Source organism: Meleagris gallopavo, chromosome 13 (genome assembly GCF_000146605.3).
Source record: "Meleagris gallopavo isolate NT-WF06-2002-E0010 breed Aviagen turkey brand Nicholas breeding stock chromosome 13, Turkey_5.1, whole genome shotgun sequence".
Lineage (NCBI taxonomy): Eukaryota > Metazoa > Chordata > Aves > Galliformes > Phasianidae > Meleagris > Meleagris gallopavo.
Window position 1 is genome coordinate 3,081,619 of NC_015023.2, and position 17,008 is coordinate 3,098,626.

At 35.5% G+C, this 17,008-nt stretch overlaps 2 protein-coding genes and 1 long non-coding RNA gene across 3 annotated transcripts in view; 2 read left to right on the forward strand and 1 right to left on the reverse strand.

Annotated features, from left to right (window-relative positions):
* Positions 1 to 311: 311 nt before the first annotated feature.
* Positions 312 to 4,699, reverse strand: LOC109369759. The gene is made up of 3 exons (XR_002119214.2): positions 4,490 to 4,699; positions 2,036 to 2,089; positions 312 to 396 (listed from the first exon to the last, which is right to left on the reverse strand). It is a non-coding gene; the product is annotated as an uncharacterized LOC109369759 (long non-coding RNA).
* On the forward strand, positions 449 to 2,988 carry LOC100541467 (nucleoside diphosphate-linked moiety X motif 19). Its single transcript, XM_010717965.3, has 2 exons — positions 449 to 815; positions 1,502 to 2,988. Exons 1-2 carry the CDS (start codon positions 602 to 604, stop codon positions 1,726 to 1,728), a joined length of 441 nt encoding a protein of 146 aa, XP_010716267.1. The 5' UTR covers positions 449 to 601; the 3' UTR covers positions 1,729 to 2,988.
* A 17-nt stretch (positions 4,700 to 4,716) lies between the features above and the next one.
* The window catches only part of LOC100541619 (putative ATP-dependent RNA helicase TDRD12), a 12,656-nt gene continuing 364 nt past the window's right edge, over positions 4,717 to 17,008 (forward strand). The window contains exons 1-13 of the mRNA XM_019619670.2: positions 4,717 to 4,820; positions 5,860 to 5,912; positions 6,689 to 6,844; positions 7,155 to 7,291; positions 8,321 to 8,440; positions 9,660 to 9,715; positions 11,096 to 11,181; positions 12,583 to 12,781; positions 13,322 to 13,398; positions 14,389 to 14,493; positions 14,873 to 15,058; positions 15,691 to 15,844; positions 16,744 to 16,979. Coding sequence (XP_019475215.2) covers positions 4,730 to 4,820; positions 5,860 to 5,912; positions 6,689 to 6,844; positions 7,155 to 7,291; positions 8,321 to 8,440; positions 9,660 to 9,715; positions 11,096 to 11,181; positions 12,583 to 12,781; positions 13,322 to 13,398; positions 14,389 to 14,493; positions 14,873 to 15,058; positions 15,691 to 15,844; positions 16,744 to 16,979 — 1,656 coding nt within the window. The 5' untranslated portion in view covers positions 4,717 to 4,729. The remainder of the gene's footprint in view (positions 4,821 to 5,859; positions 5,913 to 6,688; positions 6,845 to 7,154; positions 7,292 to 8,320; positions 8,441 to 9,659; positions 9,716 to 11,095; positions 11,182 to 12,582; positions 12,782 to 13,321; positions 13,399 to 14,388; positions 14,494 to 14,872; positions 15,059 to 15,690; positions 15,845 to 16,743; positions 16,980 to 17,008) is intronic.

Below are 17,008 nucleotides of genomic sequence, written 5' to 3' on the forward strand. Positions count from 1 at the left end.
GTGCGCTGCCGGCCGGGGAGGTGAGCGGGCGGCCAGCCGGCCGAAGAGTGAGCTCGCCAGCTTCCTGCCAGTGCTACCTTAAGGGGTGAGAAGGAGCGAATCTGCCTCCTCTATATGGCATAGAAATGTAAAAGCACCCGATATCTTATTTTCAAAAGAGTTCATGCTCTATGCTGTAATGTTTTGCTAATAGTGGCAGAATTGTACAGCAGATGCTGATGGACACATTTGTGTTATCGAACTCACCATATTAGACAAAACAAGACGAACAGTTTATACTTGCAGAACCACACCATGTTTATTTACTGCAAATAGCGGAGCGTGAACTCAGTTTTTGTTGGAGCACACTTTTAGTCTTGAACCCAGACTTCATTTTAGTTTCCAAATTTTGTGTGCCTGCATTTAAAGTTCAAAATTATTTATTTTATTGGAAAAATGTAATTTTTACAAACTACTTTCCATATGTTTTTAGTAAGTTTTTGACTCCTGTTATTGATATAGTTTACATGTGACTTTTAGAAAACTTAAGACTGTTTAAAGCTTTTTCTTACTCATAATTTTGTCTGCTGCTGAAGCTATTATTTCAAGGTTTGTTTTCCTCATGCAGTGGTCATCCCCACCAGAAGCTATTGAACGCTTTAAATCTCAAGAAATCTGGCTCGCTCCACCTCAGTTCTATGAATTATGTAGGCTGTGCAACTTCTCCTCGCTGAATGATTTACACAAGTTCAACTCTGATCGAGCTTTAGAAGGATGCGAACGTTGGCTGCCTGTGACATTAACTGCTGCAGATGGCTTCATTCAGCTCTTACCAGGTAAGAAAACAGATAAAGGTTCTTTGTAGTATATAAAACCTTTGAGAATTGATAACTACTTGAGCCATTTTTCATAAGCCAGTCTATATCTGAGGGAAAAACCTCTTAGAAGTCACATCATTGCACTCATTTCCTACTGTTTTTCTTCTGCAACCCTCCAGCTGCCCTGATACCGCTGATAATGGCTGCTGTCAGAAATGAGCTCCTGGACCACTTGGGCAGCATGGTGATTTCTGCTGCTACCCCTAATTTCATTGTTTCATATGGTTGCCGTTGATACAGAGATTTATGAAGAAATCGTTAACTTTTTTCTTTTTTTAAATATGAAGGATATATTAGAACTCAGATTTAGTTCTTTTTAATGAGAATTCTCATTGACTCAAGTTATCTATTTGTAAGGGCAAGTGAATCAAGCACACAAGTCTTCACAGTCATAGTATAGTGATAGAATTGCTGTGATTACAGCATGTTAGCATTAGCAAGAACTCTAAAACAGGCACTGTGTCACTGACAGATATGCTGTAATGTTAAATATGAAGATGTTTAGAGACTATTTACTCATCAAGTCTATTCCCACTGAGTCTCACGTCCTAATAAATATTTTTTTAAATTGCAAGCATCACTCAAACAGCTGAAGAATAAGATAGACATTGTATAACTAAACGCCATCTGTTTGTTTTCTTTAGGTGATGAGTTATACCCTGAAGACCCAGATTATACAGGCGAAAAGAAAATAACTTTGTCAACAGATAAGACAGTTGAAGATCTCATGAAAGAGGGTAGTATATTTCACAGGATAGTAATAAAAAATACCAATACTCTTGCTGTCTATGTTAATATTCAAGCAAAATATAAACATATGAATCCATTGATGATAAACACTGATAGTTCAAGCTACAATAGCAGATTATAATGTATTTGATTTAAAGTTGGAGTATGTTTGATTACATGCATATTCACTGTGTTTCTTATCATTTCTAACAGCTTCCAAGTATTCAGGCCAGTAGACTTAAATATTCCTTGCCAAAGCATTTCATATGATTGTAGGTTTTAGATTTGTATATCTAATTCTTTGAGTCTTTGAAATTGCATAGTTGTGCCAGTTGTGACCTTCAGAAGCTACTGAAAATTTAACACAATCACCAATTGAATTATCTGGAGAAACTTGAAAGTGATTTGATACCAATTATACTGAGCAATTACCAACTTATTCTACTTACATATTAGTAGTGGTATTCCAGCTGGTCTGTTGAGTCACAGAGGTCCTTTTCTCCCTGAAAATTAAAGTGTATCATATGTTCAAAACAAGTATGCTTTGAGTTGAAGAATTATTTTACCATTCTTCTAAAGTTGCGTGTTAGACAGTTGTAACATATGTCTACAAATGAACGAATCTCCTGCTCCATTCCTATTGAACACATTTCATATTTTGGAAAAACTGTGTATGTGCGTATATATAGATTTGTTAGCTAACGTTAAATTTTTTACTGAGAGGGTGGTGAGGCACTGGCACAGCTGCCCAGAGAAACTATGGGTGCCCCAGCCCTGGAGGTGCTCAAACCTGAGCTGGTGGGGACGGCCCTGCCCATGACAAGGGGATGGAACTGGATGGGCTTTAAGGTCCCTTCCAACCCAAGCCTTTCTATGATTCTAAGAAATATTTATTACAAACAGCATTTGTATTTGATAAAATGAAATAATTTATGTTAATGATAACTTATGCAAAACATCACAATTTTCAAAAGTAGAGATAACTTAGACAAACTATCATCTATCAGATTGAGTACAAACATTCTTCTTATTCATTCTAACCTTTACCTTCAAGTTACTAGTAATTTTAAAAGAAAAATGAATTTTCAGCTCAAAAAGATTTCAGAAACTTCAGGAAATAATGTACTGCCTTGAAAACAACTACTTCCACATTTCAGCATCCCACATAATGCTTCTTAACATGTCTTTGAGATTTAAAGACTTCAGAGGAAGGTCAGCTACTCTTTGATCTTTTATTTGAGGGCAGGAAGCAGTAAGTGGAGTATATGGAGCTGTGATGTGATATCTTCTTCATCTGGAAGAATGACTTGCAATGAGACAGTAAAGCTGTTCTGAAAGCTTTGTTTCAACGTTTGTTCTGTATTTCAATTAAAATAAAATTTTCTGCAGTATTTTCATTATACTGAATTTGTTTGTAGCATTCATTTGGACTGGAAAAATGTTCCTGTTTTTTTCTCTTATTGAACACGCTCAGATGGTTCTAGGTTTAGAAGTCCCTTGCTACTGTGAAGCATTCTTCTTCACAATATTCTGGCTAATTCTTTAGAACATCAAGATCACAGGAAAATTAGAAAAATGGAGAGTGGAAGAAGCAAAGAATGTATCCTGTGTTTCCCTCTGACATGATTTTCAGCTCTTAGAGATTAACACCAGGTACTGTAATATTAGGTAGGTAAGAGGAAAAAGCATCAGTATTTTTCTTATGTCTAACACAAGTATCTTGGCTTCAAAGTTATTCCATGCAGGGCTATTTGATGAGCTACACTGAGAAGATACACTATTTTTTTTCCTCCCAGATTTTGTTGTTTGCTCCTTATTTTGACCAGATAGACAGAAATGTAACTAAATGAATGTTATTCTCTGTCGGATCGACAGAAACAGAAAAACGCTTGCAGAATGCCTAGCAGCAATGGGAAACTGCTCTGTAGATAGAGGCTTAAAAATACCATATCTCTGTGATAATCGATAATAAAGAAGATGCTTTAATTTTTGCAGTATTGTCTTTCCCAGTTCATGGACAGGCTTTTAGATCGTTACTTACTGTTCTGTACCTTGTGTTGGTTCTATCAGTATATTCCTATAGGTTATCTAAGTGTTACTGCACGTCAAAGAGTAGTGACTTCAATACTAAACCTGCTTAAATTTGTAGTCTGCCTCTCCAGATTATCTCCTGCACCTTGTTTTTTGAACTAGTAAAAGTGAAAGGGTCCAGTAGGGGGAGCTTGAAGGCCAAACAACAACAAAAATAACGGAAAAGATACTATTTTGCTTTAAAAATGAAGATAACTGTCAAATAGAAACATGTTTTACAATACGCGGACAGTAAGTATCTTGTAGCATTAAGTTAAAAGCAATGGCAGTTAGAGCTGTGGATTTGAAATACTGAACAGACTGGATTCTGTCTGTGTGCTTCACCTGCTGCCCTTGGGCCGGCACTTTGACCAGGCAGCCTTGCACAAAGACATATCAAATGGCAAAAAAAAAAGAAAGCCTGGATAAAAAGGTGAGCATACAGTAGTGAATAATAACAATCAAAAGAGATGTAGGTGCTTTCTCACAGATTGTAATGTTATGGAACAGTCATTTTCTGGTGGAGATGTTCTTCAGCATAGCTGAATTCCACGAGAGAAACACCAGGTGCAATCTCCCTCTGCCTCCACAAGTCTTTTAACACATGCCGTGCTTCAGACTGAGAGACTCTGAGGGGAAAGGCCCTGACCATTACAGCTCCATACAGCAGCACGGGCAGACCCCGCAGGACGAGCCCTGCCTGCCCCCTCCAGCCGCTCTCAGCTCTCCTTCTGCAGCACATCCAATCTCAACCTGAGGCACGGGCAGCGGCACACACATGCATCATCCCTCCGAGCCCAAGCGCACCACCAAGAAAAAGGCCAGACACTCACCTGTTGCGTTTATTTCCACAGCAATGCGTTTAAAGCGCCGAAAACGAAGCTCCTTCCAGCCCCGACGACGCCTTCCCACCTCTTCCTCCCCACCGTACCTCAGTGAGGCGGAGTTACGCATGCGCGGCCGGACGGCGCGTCCCGCCCTTTTTGGATGAGCGCGGGAGGCGCCGAGGCTTCTGGAATGTCGTGGAACTTTCTGTGGAGGTGCTGAGGTCTGTGCGGCTGCTCCAGCGTTGTATGGCTAAGGTTTTTACTTCTCTGAGGGAGAGTATAACGTTAAGATATAAAGTGAGGATTGGAATAACGGCGAAAATACTGTTTCTTATCGGTACTTTTTGTGTTGTGTTTCCTTATGCTGCTGAGGTGCCTTTGTGAGATGGAGTGGAGCTGGGAGGGCAGAGGGAGGTCGGGGCAGGGCTCAGCTCGTAGAGTGCTCATGTCAGACCTGTGTTGTCAGAAAGGCGTCCTTTCTCCTTTTACTGTATGCTTCTCCTTAAGGTAGCACTTGCAGTAATCTCGTGTCTTTCTGAGGTGAACAGGTGGTGTTGGGTGATCGCTGGGAGCAAGCCTTGGTGTTCTCATTTTTCTCTTAATAATGGAATGGCTGTTTATTAGGGGAACCAGCCTTTTTTCTGCGTGTGCATTGGCCTCAGTGGCTTGATAGACGCTTGTGGGCTTTATGCTTAGGGAGACGTAAAGAGGATAGGTTGCGTGTTATTGGCAACGTATTTTAGCAGGAGTTATTGTATGAGCAGTTTTAGTGCTGGCTTTGGAAGCTGAAGCTGCTGGCTTGGCTTATTGTTCCTGAGACCCTCTTACCTCAGTGTGAATTCTTCTAAGAAGCAGGCCGAGCACTGCTGTGATGTGCAGGTCTGTGAAATGCAATATACATCGTTCGATATAGCAGGTGGTGTGTGCTGCTGTTGTAATTCTGTTCCATGTGAGTGTGGTGTGAAATACAAATAGAAATATGTGGCATTTAAAACTGAGGCTGGGATTCATGTCTGTGTTTATTTCTTTATAGTAACATTTGAGTTTCTCTCTGGTGTTGGTGTCCGGTTGGCCAGGTAGCTAGGTTGTAGCAATCCTTTAACTAAAATACTTACTTTGGCCTTCGGAAGTAAAATAATGGCCTATAGACTGCAAGTAGGTTGAGGATAACAAGTTACACAACCAACCAGTTTTCAGTATGTGAATAATGTGGAAGGCAAACTTAATTTGAAGTCTTTTATACATGTGAATTAGTTGCCTAAGGCAGTGTTTTTTATGAAAGTAGCAAAAATGTGTATTTGTTGTGTACTTCTTAGCTATGCTTCAAAACAAATGAAAGCTTTAAAGTAGTTAAATATTTGTTGGCTTCTTTACAGTAGTGTTGAAGAAGACTCAACGGCTGGGCATTATGGAAGTCTTCGTATTACGGGTATGCTGGTATTTTTAAAAGTTAAGGTGGTTGGTGTTTATTTCCATGAAACTGGAAGTCAGATTTGCAAATAAGATGATGCCTTTATTTCTGTTCAGTAGTCATTTCTTATATGTGTGGTGGAGATATATGTGGATTATACAAATTTTCTCACTTTAATTTTTGTCTTGACTTCCTCTGCAAAGAAGTTAGTAGGGATGCAGCTAAAATTTAAAATGGAAGGTATCCTGCATAATTTTAAATATAGCTTCTACTGAATCCTGTAGGACATCATGCAGAAATTTATTTTCCTCAAATGTTGAATACCCTTATTACCTGAAAAACTGGTATCTAAATGCTTTAAAAAGTTTAGCAGGCCGTGGCTGTATTTTAAATGAACTGTCTTGTAGACCCTCTGAACCTGAAGAAAACGTATTGGTGGTATTTTTGCATACTCCAGAGGTAATGTTCAAGTAAAAAAGCGTACGTGTTTGCAGTTAACTCATTATATTCAGTTAAGAAACCTTTTGAATAATGCTGCAACTTTTCAGAATGGATATGGTTTCGTGGTACTGAAGAGTGCAAATTGAGAAATCACTTACTGAACTAAAGCTTTGATGCTGAAAGATGTTTTGTTACTAATATTGTTTGTTCAGTGTTAGTTCTCATAGCTTTAAGGTACCTCAGTAAAGATTGTGTCATATTTTTACATTAACTGCCCAGGTGTTCGTAGAAGTATCCTGTCACTTCAGGTGACGATAATACTATTTGTTATTTTTGTCTGCCTTTTACACCAGATTGAAGATCCAGGTTGCTTTTGGGTTACTATGAAAGGATGTGGGCCTCATGTAGTTGATGAAATAGAATATAAAAAGCTGAATGCAGAAATGAATCAGTTCTATGACAAAGCTTGTGACGATGAAGTAAAGCCAATAACATTAGAAAAAGACCAGGTAAAATCATTCATGTGTTCTACACATAAAAAGAAATAATGTGATATTTGCATTGATTTAGGGGTGAAGTACCCAAGATGTGTTAATTTTTTGTTTGTTTTACTTTTTAAGTTATTTCTATGAAATAGAAAACTATATCGGTATGGGTTATTTTTCTTATGGGTAGCTTCATAACTGCATAAGCTGTAGTGCTTGCAGTTTACAAAGTAAATCTAGGGCTATATAGAAAGTACCATGTTTTTGCCATTAAATAAACTAATAGTGTAATTTGTTCTGATCGTGACAACCCATTGTCTTGTTTCTTTTTCAGCTTTGTGTGGTTTTCAGCGAGGAGCTGAAGTGCTGGTGTAGAGCAATTGTTAAGTCTATCATGTACTGTGCAGACCATTATCAAATAGAATGTTTTCTAGTGGATTATGCAAAATATACTTTTGTTAAATCAAAGGAGTAAGTGTCTTTTTTTTTTTTGAAACTTATATGCATGTAAAATACTGTGATTTGTTTTCTAACTAGATACTAACAAGGCTCTGGCTTAATTAAAATGAGTCCACAAGAAACTGCTAGCCTTTATCATTGGGGATTCAAATATGGCAGTTATGATAGAAATATATGACTGCCGGTTAGCATTGCTGAAATGTATTTTCCTCTGTTATTAAGGGATTGATTTAAAAAAAGAAACAAATTCACCATGTAACCCACTGTTTCTAAAATCATAAAACATATCTTAAAAATCTCTTCCATTTCTCAGCTATATTTAAGATTTATTTATTTAACAAAATATCCAACAAGAGCATTTACCAGGTGTTTTTTAAGGAAACTTATTTGTTTGAAGAGATTATAAATATTTTATAATCTTAAGTTAAAGATAGTTTTGAATTGAATGTTTCTGTATCAAAAAGCAACTTGACTATGCCATAAGTTTAAAATGTGTTCTCATAGAATTAAATACATAATATACTGCTTCAGTATAAACCAAATTAGAAGAACGGTGATAACATATGGGTCTTAGGAGATTGCTCTAGATGATGTCTTACTGATTGCTCTGGTTACTTACTGGTTACTTACTTGTTACTTGGTCTCCCATCAAGCCATGTGTAAGGGATAATTGTGTTGCTTTCACTAGAGTCTTGACCAATATATAGATATCTTTCCTTTTTTTCAGGGTAAGGAGTACAAATGCAAATAAGTATATTAATTTCATCCTTAGTTTTAGTCATATATTATTTTTTTACTGAAGAGTAAGAATTGTCAAATGGCTTATGCGGTGCCAGAAAACGTACATATAGTATCATGAAAAGGCTTTAAACTGAACTTTCTCTGCTAAATAGGAAGTGTGGACTTTCACGGTGGGAGCCAGACATCTAGAAGAGCTGTGTTGTCACATACAGGATAATGAAAGGATGTATTTGAAACACCAGTGACTTCTGGGAATGCAATCTCTCTAAAATGAGATTATTTCTGTTTTTTGTTTTTAAGTGTTCGAGTTGCAGTGGAAGGATTTATGCAAATTCCCTTTAGAGCAAAAAAATGTGGATTGTATTGCACAAAGCCTGTGACATTGCACGTCAACCTCTGTGAAGATACAGCAAAAATAGTGTAAGTAGGTTTCCGTAATTGTATTCTTGTCATGCATTTCTTGGATGTAAAATTTCATTCGAGAATGAAACATTTTATTTTTTTTTTACAAGAGCAATTCATAAATAAAATTCCTTCCCTAATCATTTGGGTTTTGCTTTCTCATCTATTTGAATCTTTTGATATTTTGATGAGCATTTGGCAGTTCTTGTCCTTTGTTTACCATCCTAGAGCTGTGTTACTTGGTTGCTGGCACATGAGCACCCCAAGAAAGAACACAGAAGGATGAACTGGCAGAGAAGCTCATCTTACTACTGACTGTCTTGTTTGTGGTTATTACACATTATGCCTGAACTGAAATTCTAATAATGTTTTTAGATAGCTATGCTTTTCTCTCTCTGAAATGCTTTGGTCTCCTGTTGTATTTGTCATCTTTGTATCAACGTGGAGGATTGGAGAAAAAGTTTTCTCGAGTCTGCTAGTAGAGGGAAACACTTGAATGTTCTTATTTTAGATTATAGAATGTCACTGTCAAAGATCTGTCAGATGTCATTATATCATGGCGTCTTTATAGCAAGAAGAGTACTGTTTTGTGTTATTAAAGGATGTTCAAAACTAGATGTAGTCCAACAGGTGGTTTTTAAACACTTTGAAAGAAAAAATGTTTTACTTGCATACTCTGTCAGAAAAAATAGTAGCTTAGTTTCGATAGGAATAGCATCTTGAGTGGGCTATTTTTGTGAATTATCAAGAGGTTAGTAGATTAGTAGAGAGAACCTGTGTACATTTGATTGGTTTTAGTTTGAATCTGTATATTTTATATTTGCAGCTGCAGAAGGTGGCAATGACAATTCAAGTTGCAATCTTTTAAATTTTTAGAATTTCAGAGTTTATAAAGTGTTCACTGTGAAATTGTTCAATACTAATTTCAAGTAATTAATGTGTTCCATAAGTGGATTCTTGTTTGTTTCTTATACTACTTTAACTAGTTTGTTCTATGTTGGATGTATCCATCATATACTGGCAAAGCAATATCCATTAATTTTCATGTAGTTTGTTTTAGGAATGAATTGATACATCAAAATCTGAGTATATTCAAAGTATTGAGTTTCTGCTTATGTTTCTGTTAGATGCAGTTTTTGAAACTTATCAGGATGTTATACGTGCCTCACTATTCAGATTACCATTTGAATTTGTGATGGTGTGAATGTAGGATAACTGGTTGTGTTTGTTTTCCTAGACCAGCCAAAAGGTGGGATAATGCTGCTACACGGTATTTTCAAAGTCTTCTGGAAGGTAAAATTCTTGTAAAAATTGGCACTTTTGTTTTGGGCAAAAATAAGTTGCCAGGGAAACATAGTACTTGAATATGTATCCATTTTTAATTTTCACTAAATTTTTAATAGAAATGAGTTACACAGTTCTTTTTGTTTGTATGAATTGACTTAGCTAAAATTATATGTAGTCGTGCGTCTTGGGTACTGTGGGCTTTCATTCTGTGTAAATTGTGGCAAGTGTCCAAGTTGTGTCTTTCTGTGGTTTTTTTGGCAGGTTGAATCAGGTAGCACTCGTATAACAACTGTTTTTAACAGCGGTGCCTTTCTTTGTATTTAATTCTTAATTCTTTGAATCAGCTTTAAAGCTGTTTTTGCTAGTTGTGTGACAGGAATGTAAAACCAGCTCAGAAGAGATTATCTTGATTATAGTTACATTATTAAATGGATTGTGCTCAGAGTAGTTTCTAAGTAAGCTAGAAGGGTTTGCTCTCTGCTCTGTTTGTGTCCTTAATCATGTGTGGTGTTTCAGTAGCTCACCCAGACTTCTTCATATCAAGCATTCTATTTTGGTATGAGAGAGCTTTTGATCTTTCAAAACAGTTCTTTGCTGAGTTTGTCTGATCTTATGTGCTTCTACTGAAAGGCTTCCTACCTGCTTACTTGCAAGTACAGCATACTCTATACAAAATGAGATTTGGGAAGAAGTGGATGAGTTCGTAATAACAATAAGGACTGTTAAGACTAATAGTTTCACACCATAGTGGGAACATGGCACTTTTTATTATTTAAGTTGTGTGTTTGCACATTTAAGTGTCAAATATTGCTATGCAGAGGGTAGTAGGGAGCAACAGCAACATTAACTGGATTTCACAAACATTCCCAGACTGTGGTAAGCCATATTATGAGCTGCTCTTAATTATTATTGCTGGTACATCAGTACTATGTGCAGGAGAAATACTTAAGAATTTTGTAACAGAGATAATTTATTTGTTATGGTTGTTTTTTTATTAATATCCTAACCAAACTTTGCAAATGTGCAAATATACCTTCTTTCAGAAAAATTCTCAAGGTAGGAAAGTATGCATTTGTACTCTGCATTATTCATCTGAGGGTAGAATATGAATACTTCTGCTGCATGATTATGACTGGTATCTGTGGACCAGTCACTGGTCTGTTCCAACTCTGTCTTCCTTCAGAAACTGAGAACAATGCTTTACTAACGTTAAGCTTTTTCTTGCTGTATTAGATTCCTGTTCCTTTTAAAAATCAAAACATTTGTACTAGTTTCTCTTGAAAGTAATAGATCACTCTCATCCAATCGTTCTTTCTATTTCTGTGTGCTTGAAAAATACTGATAGTAAGAGGTTAATAGAACTTCTTGTTTATTACTACTTTTTAGCAACTACCCAAATCAAAGCGAAGTTATGTTCTGTGGAAGATAATACGTTTCATGTTATTCTTTATGTGACAGTAGAAGATGAAAAGGTAGGATACTTCTCTATCTACAAACCTGTTGGTACACTTCACAGTAAAAATCATAATTTTGCAATTTTTAAGGCTGAAAAGCATTAGTAGTAAGTTTTGTCATTTGTCAGATGCAGTAAGTGCTGTGTTACTTATTAAAGATATTTCAGTTGTTAAAAATTGAAGTAATAGAGTAAGTTACTCTCTTAATTATTATTCCAATCTTTTATTTTTTAAAAAAGAAGCAAATATAAGGGTATCTGTATTAGGAAGAGACTTAAAAAAGAATATGTGAATGCTAATAGTGTTAAAAAGCAGAGCACTTTCATTTTAAGGTAGAATTAGTGGAGGTAACTCTGGATGACCTAGAATTATTCTGGGTGTGGTTTTGTGTACTATTTTATTTTCTGTGTTTGTGTATGTTTGTTTTTGTGTTCCATTGGATTTCTTCCAGCTGTAATGTATAACTGTTCCTGGAGGTTATAACACTGAGCTATGTAGTAAAACTGCATGTATTTCAGAATCTGGTGCCTGTTTTAAAACATTAGAATATTTTCTTTGCTTAAAACAAGGTGGAATAATGTCTTTGATATTCTTCAAGAAGTATTAAAAGTTATTTATGCCTAATTACTATGCACCCATGGTGAGATGCAACTTTAAAATAAAAATACGCAAATAGTAATTGAAATGGACAGCTAAGTGAATTATTTAGTGCACTTCTTTGCTTTTTTGGTATTTTTAAATAGTATTTTGCAATTGAATAATTGAAAAATCTTTAAATACCAGTTAGTTCATGCTTGCTTTTGCTTAAGACTTCATCCTCAAACCTTGGGAAAAACTAGTTCCAGTTGCCAAAACGTGTAACTTCTGCTGATGCTTTACTGTGGCTGCTGTCAGGCTTATGCAGCCATACTGTAGTTATAAAACAATTCATTTGCATCTGTTTGGAGTGTTCTGCCAACTTTTAGCCCTGGAGCTGTGGTCTTTGCCATAGACAATAACTCTTCAGGTATGTGTGAAGTTTAAGACCTTCTATCAGTTCAGAATCATAATTGTTAATACAGTCACTGATCTCTGAGCTAGTGAAGTTTTGGAGTTCTGGTACAGTAATACTTTTTGTCTGCCACGCTTTGATTCCTTCTAATCAAAATAATCTGCTTTTCTTCTTAATAGTTTTGAATTTTTAGGGCTGACAGAAAAGATTATTGGAGTACAAAATGTTCTGGAGAAGCATGAAATTTAAAGCTATATAAAATCTGTTTTGAGAAGGTACTGGAAGATATGGCTTCCTTTCCTATTCTGGATTTAACATTATTCAAAAAGCACTAATGCTGCTTAAGTGTTACTACTGTTTAATGCTTGAAATATACTCTAAGTATGTGATATTGATACTGGTCAAGGATCATCTTTTTTTTTTTCTAGGTATGCATTAATGATGATCTTGTCTTAAAGAAGTTTGCTCGTTTTGAGGAAGCTAAAGAGAATATTCGAAGTCCAACAAAAGAACGAGATAACCAGACATCATTAAATGTTGATTTTCCTCCAGTCGAAATTGTTAATCCAGCGCTTGCTTTCAGGCCAGTGTGGTTGCAAGAGAAGGTACCAATGAATCTTGAAGCAGGTGGGGACAATGTATGTCAAAAACATACACTATGTTGTATATCTCCAATTGGACATACTGAACCTGAGCTTGCTGTCTCAGTTTGAATCGAGTAATCAAATCATACAGCGTTGTTAATAACAGATGTTTATGACTTCACAGCCATCAAATCACCAGATGCAGGAATACTTTGAGCTGTTCTTTTTTTTGTAGTGCATAAGACAAAAACTGTGAGTTGTATTGGTGTTTGTTAATGTGCTTAATAGCATGAGGTATTATTAAAATCACTTGTTTGATGCATTACTGTTGTTTTTGCATTTGAATGGGTTTATTTTAAACAGAAGTAGTTGTAAAACTGTAGGATTTACAAGTTGTACCACTTGTAGTGATTTAAGTCCATTAAAAGGTATGCAGCTTCCATCCTGATGGAAGTTTTTTGTTTTTTGTTTTTTTACTATTAGCAAATGATACAAGAAACAAAACAAAACCAGTGATAACCGTGGCTGTAAATAATAATGGTTTTTCATGTGTTTAGGTAACTTGAAAATTTCTTCTTCCTAGGTCATACAGTTTTGAGTTCTTCTGTTGAAAAGACATACAAAAGGTCAAACATGGATCTCAGTGAAAATAATGAATCTGTAAGTATTGCTTTGTAATAAATTGTCAAAGGTGAATTTGATTAAATGTACGTCAGACAGATAAGGAATACTGTAGTCATCTGTCCAGTTCTTCTGCATAACTTAAGTCTGTGAGACCATGCTAATTCTTTGTATAGTTGGAGAATGTTCTTTCTTTACATGGAGGAACATTTAAAACAAACAAACAAAGAAAAAAAACCTAAACAACAACAAAATCTGTAGTCCTTGAAAAGATTGTACCTTCTTTTTACTCTCCTTCGCTGTGGTTTTATGAAGGTGATGGCTGTCTACGGTAGGACTCTCAGTTTTCTGAAAATGAAAGGTGGTGAGCTTTAGTGCTGCCCTGAAAACAAAGTAGTCATTATGCTATAGCATGGTATACGTTCCTTGGAGTTACTCTTATTTGTTCTTTAGTGCTTCTAATGTACTTTCTTGCTTTTTCTTTTTCTTCTGCTTGCTGTTGTTTTCTGAACTATTTTCAAGATATCAGCCCATGTGTGCTGAGTTGGTTACTGGCACAGTACAAGGTAGTTACTATATCAGTGAGAGGAAAGGAGTATGAATCCATAAATTCTAGGCAAATAATGACTGGTAAATGGATCCTCTTTTTGCTTTTCAAAGAATGAACGTGATGTTTTTTGTCATTTTATGCTAGGTGATTTAAAGAGAAATTTACTTTCTGACAGCAATGTAACTAGTTCTTTTATCAGCTTGGAGGGAAAAATGAGTTTCACAGAAACTATAATTTTTTTTTTTTAAGTTTTGCTGAGTATTGGAGAGTGAAAACCACTACAGAACTTAAAGTGAAATACCTAATTAAGATTTTTTTTTGGAGGGGGGGAGGAAGGAAATAATATTGTTAGCAGTAGATGATTATCCTGCTGTGCTTCTGTAACATTCTGTGAATGGCCAGCTGAACTATCTTTTACAGCTACTAGATGTTTTGTTACGTATTGCCTTCAATACTGTCTTCTACTCATACTATTCCAGAGATTTCAAAACCTTAGAGAAGAACGAAGCTTTGTCTTTCTTAGCAACAAAATTGAGCCAACTTCAATTTTGGAAAAAGCGCCACTTCACGATAATCTGAAAAAGGTAACACAAATATCTGATTTTATGCTGAATTTCTCCTAACAAGTGTATGGTGTTCTCACTTTATAAACTAAATATATACTAATAATACTTTATTTTGATTGAAGAATGTCTTAAGATGTTTTTCATGTGATGCAATAAATGAAGTTTTAAAGAGATGTCGACAGACACCCGTAAGCATCATATGGGTTTCTACTGGCATATTAACCATTAGTCATGTCATTTTGATATAGTAATTTAATTTTTTTTTTTTTGTATTCTGTGTTAAGGATATTTATTGTGAAATGGATCAGAAAGCTCTTAAAAGCACTCCATGTTTTGTCTGGTTTTGTAAACTAATGTACCATTTTTCACATGGAACTCTTAATGTCTCATTCTTTAGGAACTTGCTCAGGATAAGTTTTTAGGCCCTAACTTCACAGAATCTTACTCTTGGCCAGCAATAGCTCGAGGATGTGACGTAGTTGCCATCTCCTATCAAGGAAATGACCCTTTCTTATATATTCCACCAGTTCTTGCTTTCTTGGAAGTGGAAGGCTGCTACAAAGCCTTGCCAAAAAGAAATGGAGTATGTATATATTCAAGTACTATCAGATTTTCTGTTCTGGATGCAGATGTAGTATAATAATGAAAAAAAAAAAAGTGGATATCCAAAATGTATGTGTCTAATGTGATCTTCATGAAATTTGCCAGTTTATAAAAGTCTTCTGCATAAGAACTTATACAGTTGAACTTTGTGAATACAACAGTCAAAGACATAGCAAGTAATACTTAAGTTATTATTGTTACATCACTTTGATTCTTAGCCTTTGTTTTTATAGGGTTAATCTGTTCTCACTGAATTTGTATTTGTGTTAGCTGTTCAAAATACTGAAAATTGTTCTGTGTTAGATCTCAGAAGAATAGAACTATGGAATTTTTAAGGGTGTTCTGAGGAGATGATGTAGTGCAAGCTAAGATCAGATGTACTATTAAATTTTTAGACTATGCTATTTACTGCATGCATCCTTGTCTCAGGGTAACTTGATATATGATTCCTTGCATCTGCATTTATTAGATGATGCAATGCTAAAAGTTCTGTTTCAGAAATGCTTGAAGGCATGTCTTTCAGACTTTCTTTGTGCTAAATGTTGCAATAGTTTTAGATAAAAGTTGAGAATTGTAAGTAATACAATGTAAATTGTGTGTATACATATGTAGCCGCTGGTGCTTATTTTATGTCCTGGTTGGAGGAAGGCACAGCTTGTTTTTGAGGTACTGAAAAAATACAGCAGATGCTCCAGACTGATTCGTCCAATGTTGGTAATACTTGGGAAGAAAAAAGAAGAAGCTGAAAAGGTGAAAATCCAAGGATGTAAGAATATTTTTTATTTTCTTACTGATGTTTGAAAACAATGTGGGCTGTGAAAGAAGTAATTAAGTTACTCATTTATAATAGTATACTGTTTCTTTAATGCTGTAACTCCATAGTGATGTGTGAAGTTCAGTACTACTATTTAACAGTAAACTGTATTAAGGCTGTTTTACTACCTTCATGTCTTTTTTTAATGAACTCCATAAAATTAGTTTTTTACTAGGTTAGGATTTCATGAAGATTATGCCGTATTGGGATTGATCATGGACTTCCTTGATTTGAAACTAAATTTGTAATAGCATTTTGTTGGTACCTGAGCACCTGTGTTTATACCCTTTATTGAAGTTTAAGTGCCTGGTAGATGAATTAAAATGTCTTATAATACCTGTTTATATGTTTGCACATATCAGAATTGTGTGAGTTTTAAGCTACAGTGTGTGTTTGATTTCCTTTTTTTTTTTTTTAATTTTTTTTTCTAATGTGGAGGCTGCTTTTGCAAGCAGTTAAACATTTAAATTCTGCATTATCTGCTTCTGAAGTTTTCTTTTCCTCAAGGCTTTTACCTTATTGGAAAATGAGGTGATATCCTACTTCGTTAACTTGTTACGTTCAGGCTTCTTACATTTTCTAAAATTCTGTTACTTCCTGGTACTTTGTGTTAAGGAGCAGAATTAAATATATTTTTGTTATGTCATTTCAGGTTTGACATCTAAGAGTGGATGTCTTAACTGATTATTAATTTTTCATTATCTTATTCTCCTGGAATATGTGTAGAATCATACAGGTTAGAGAAGGGTACCTGAAGAAATCATTCAGTGGTCTTGTCATACAGTGTTTTTACTTGTATTCTTTGAGGTTACAAATTAAAAATACTAATAGCTTTTTCTTCTAACATGTAGGTGAAATAATTGTGACTACACCATATAGCCTCCTGAGATTGTATGAATATCACCTTTTCTTGTTTTCTGGACTTTGCCATCTTATTTTGGATGAAATTGAGGTACTATTCTCTGAAGCTGCTGAACAGGTAAGTGGGTTATGCATTCTGATGATAAAATGCCTTTCAGTTCTAATGCCCCTCACAGTCTTGAAGACTGGATGGCAATACAGATACCAGCTTCCTTCAAACCCTGTGGTAGAGTTGAGAAAAAATAAAGGAATTTA

Bases quoted from the DNA above. Each gene is read 5' to 3' on its own strand.
- LOC100541467 (XM_010717965.3), top strand. From the start codon at position 602: ATGCAGTGGTCATCCCCACCAGAAGCTATTGAACGCTTTAAATCTCAA. The intron at 816-1,501 runs GTAAGAAAACAG...TGTTTTCTTTAG, and splicing joins CTTCATTCAGCTCTTACCAG to GTGATGAGTTATACCCTGAA.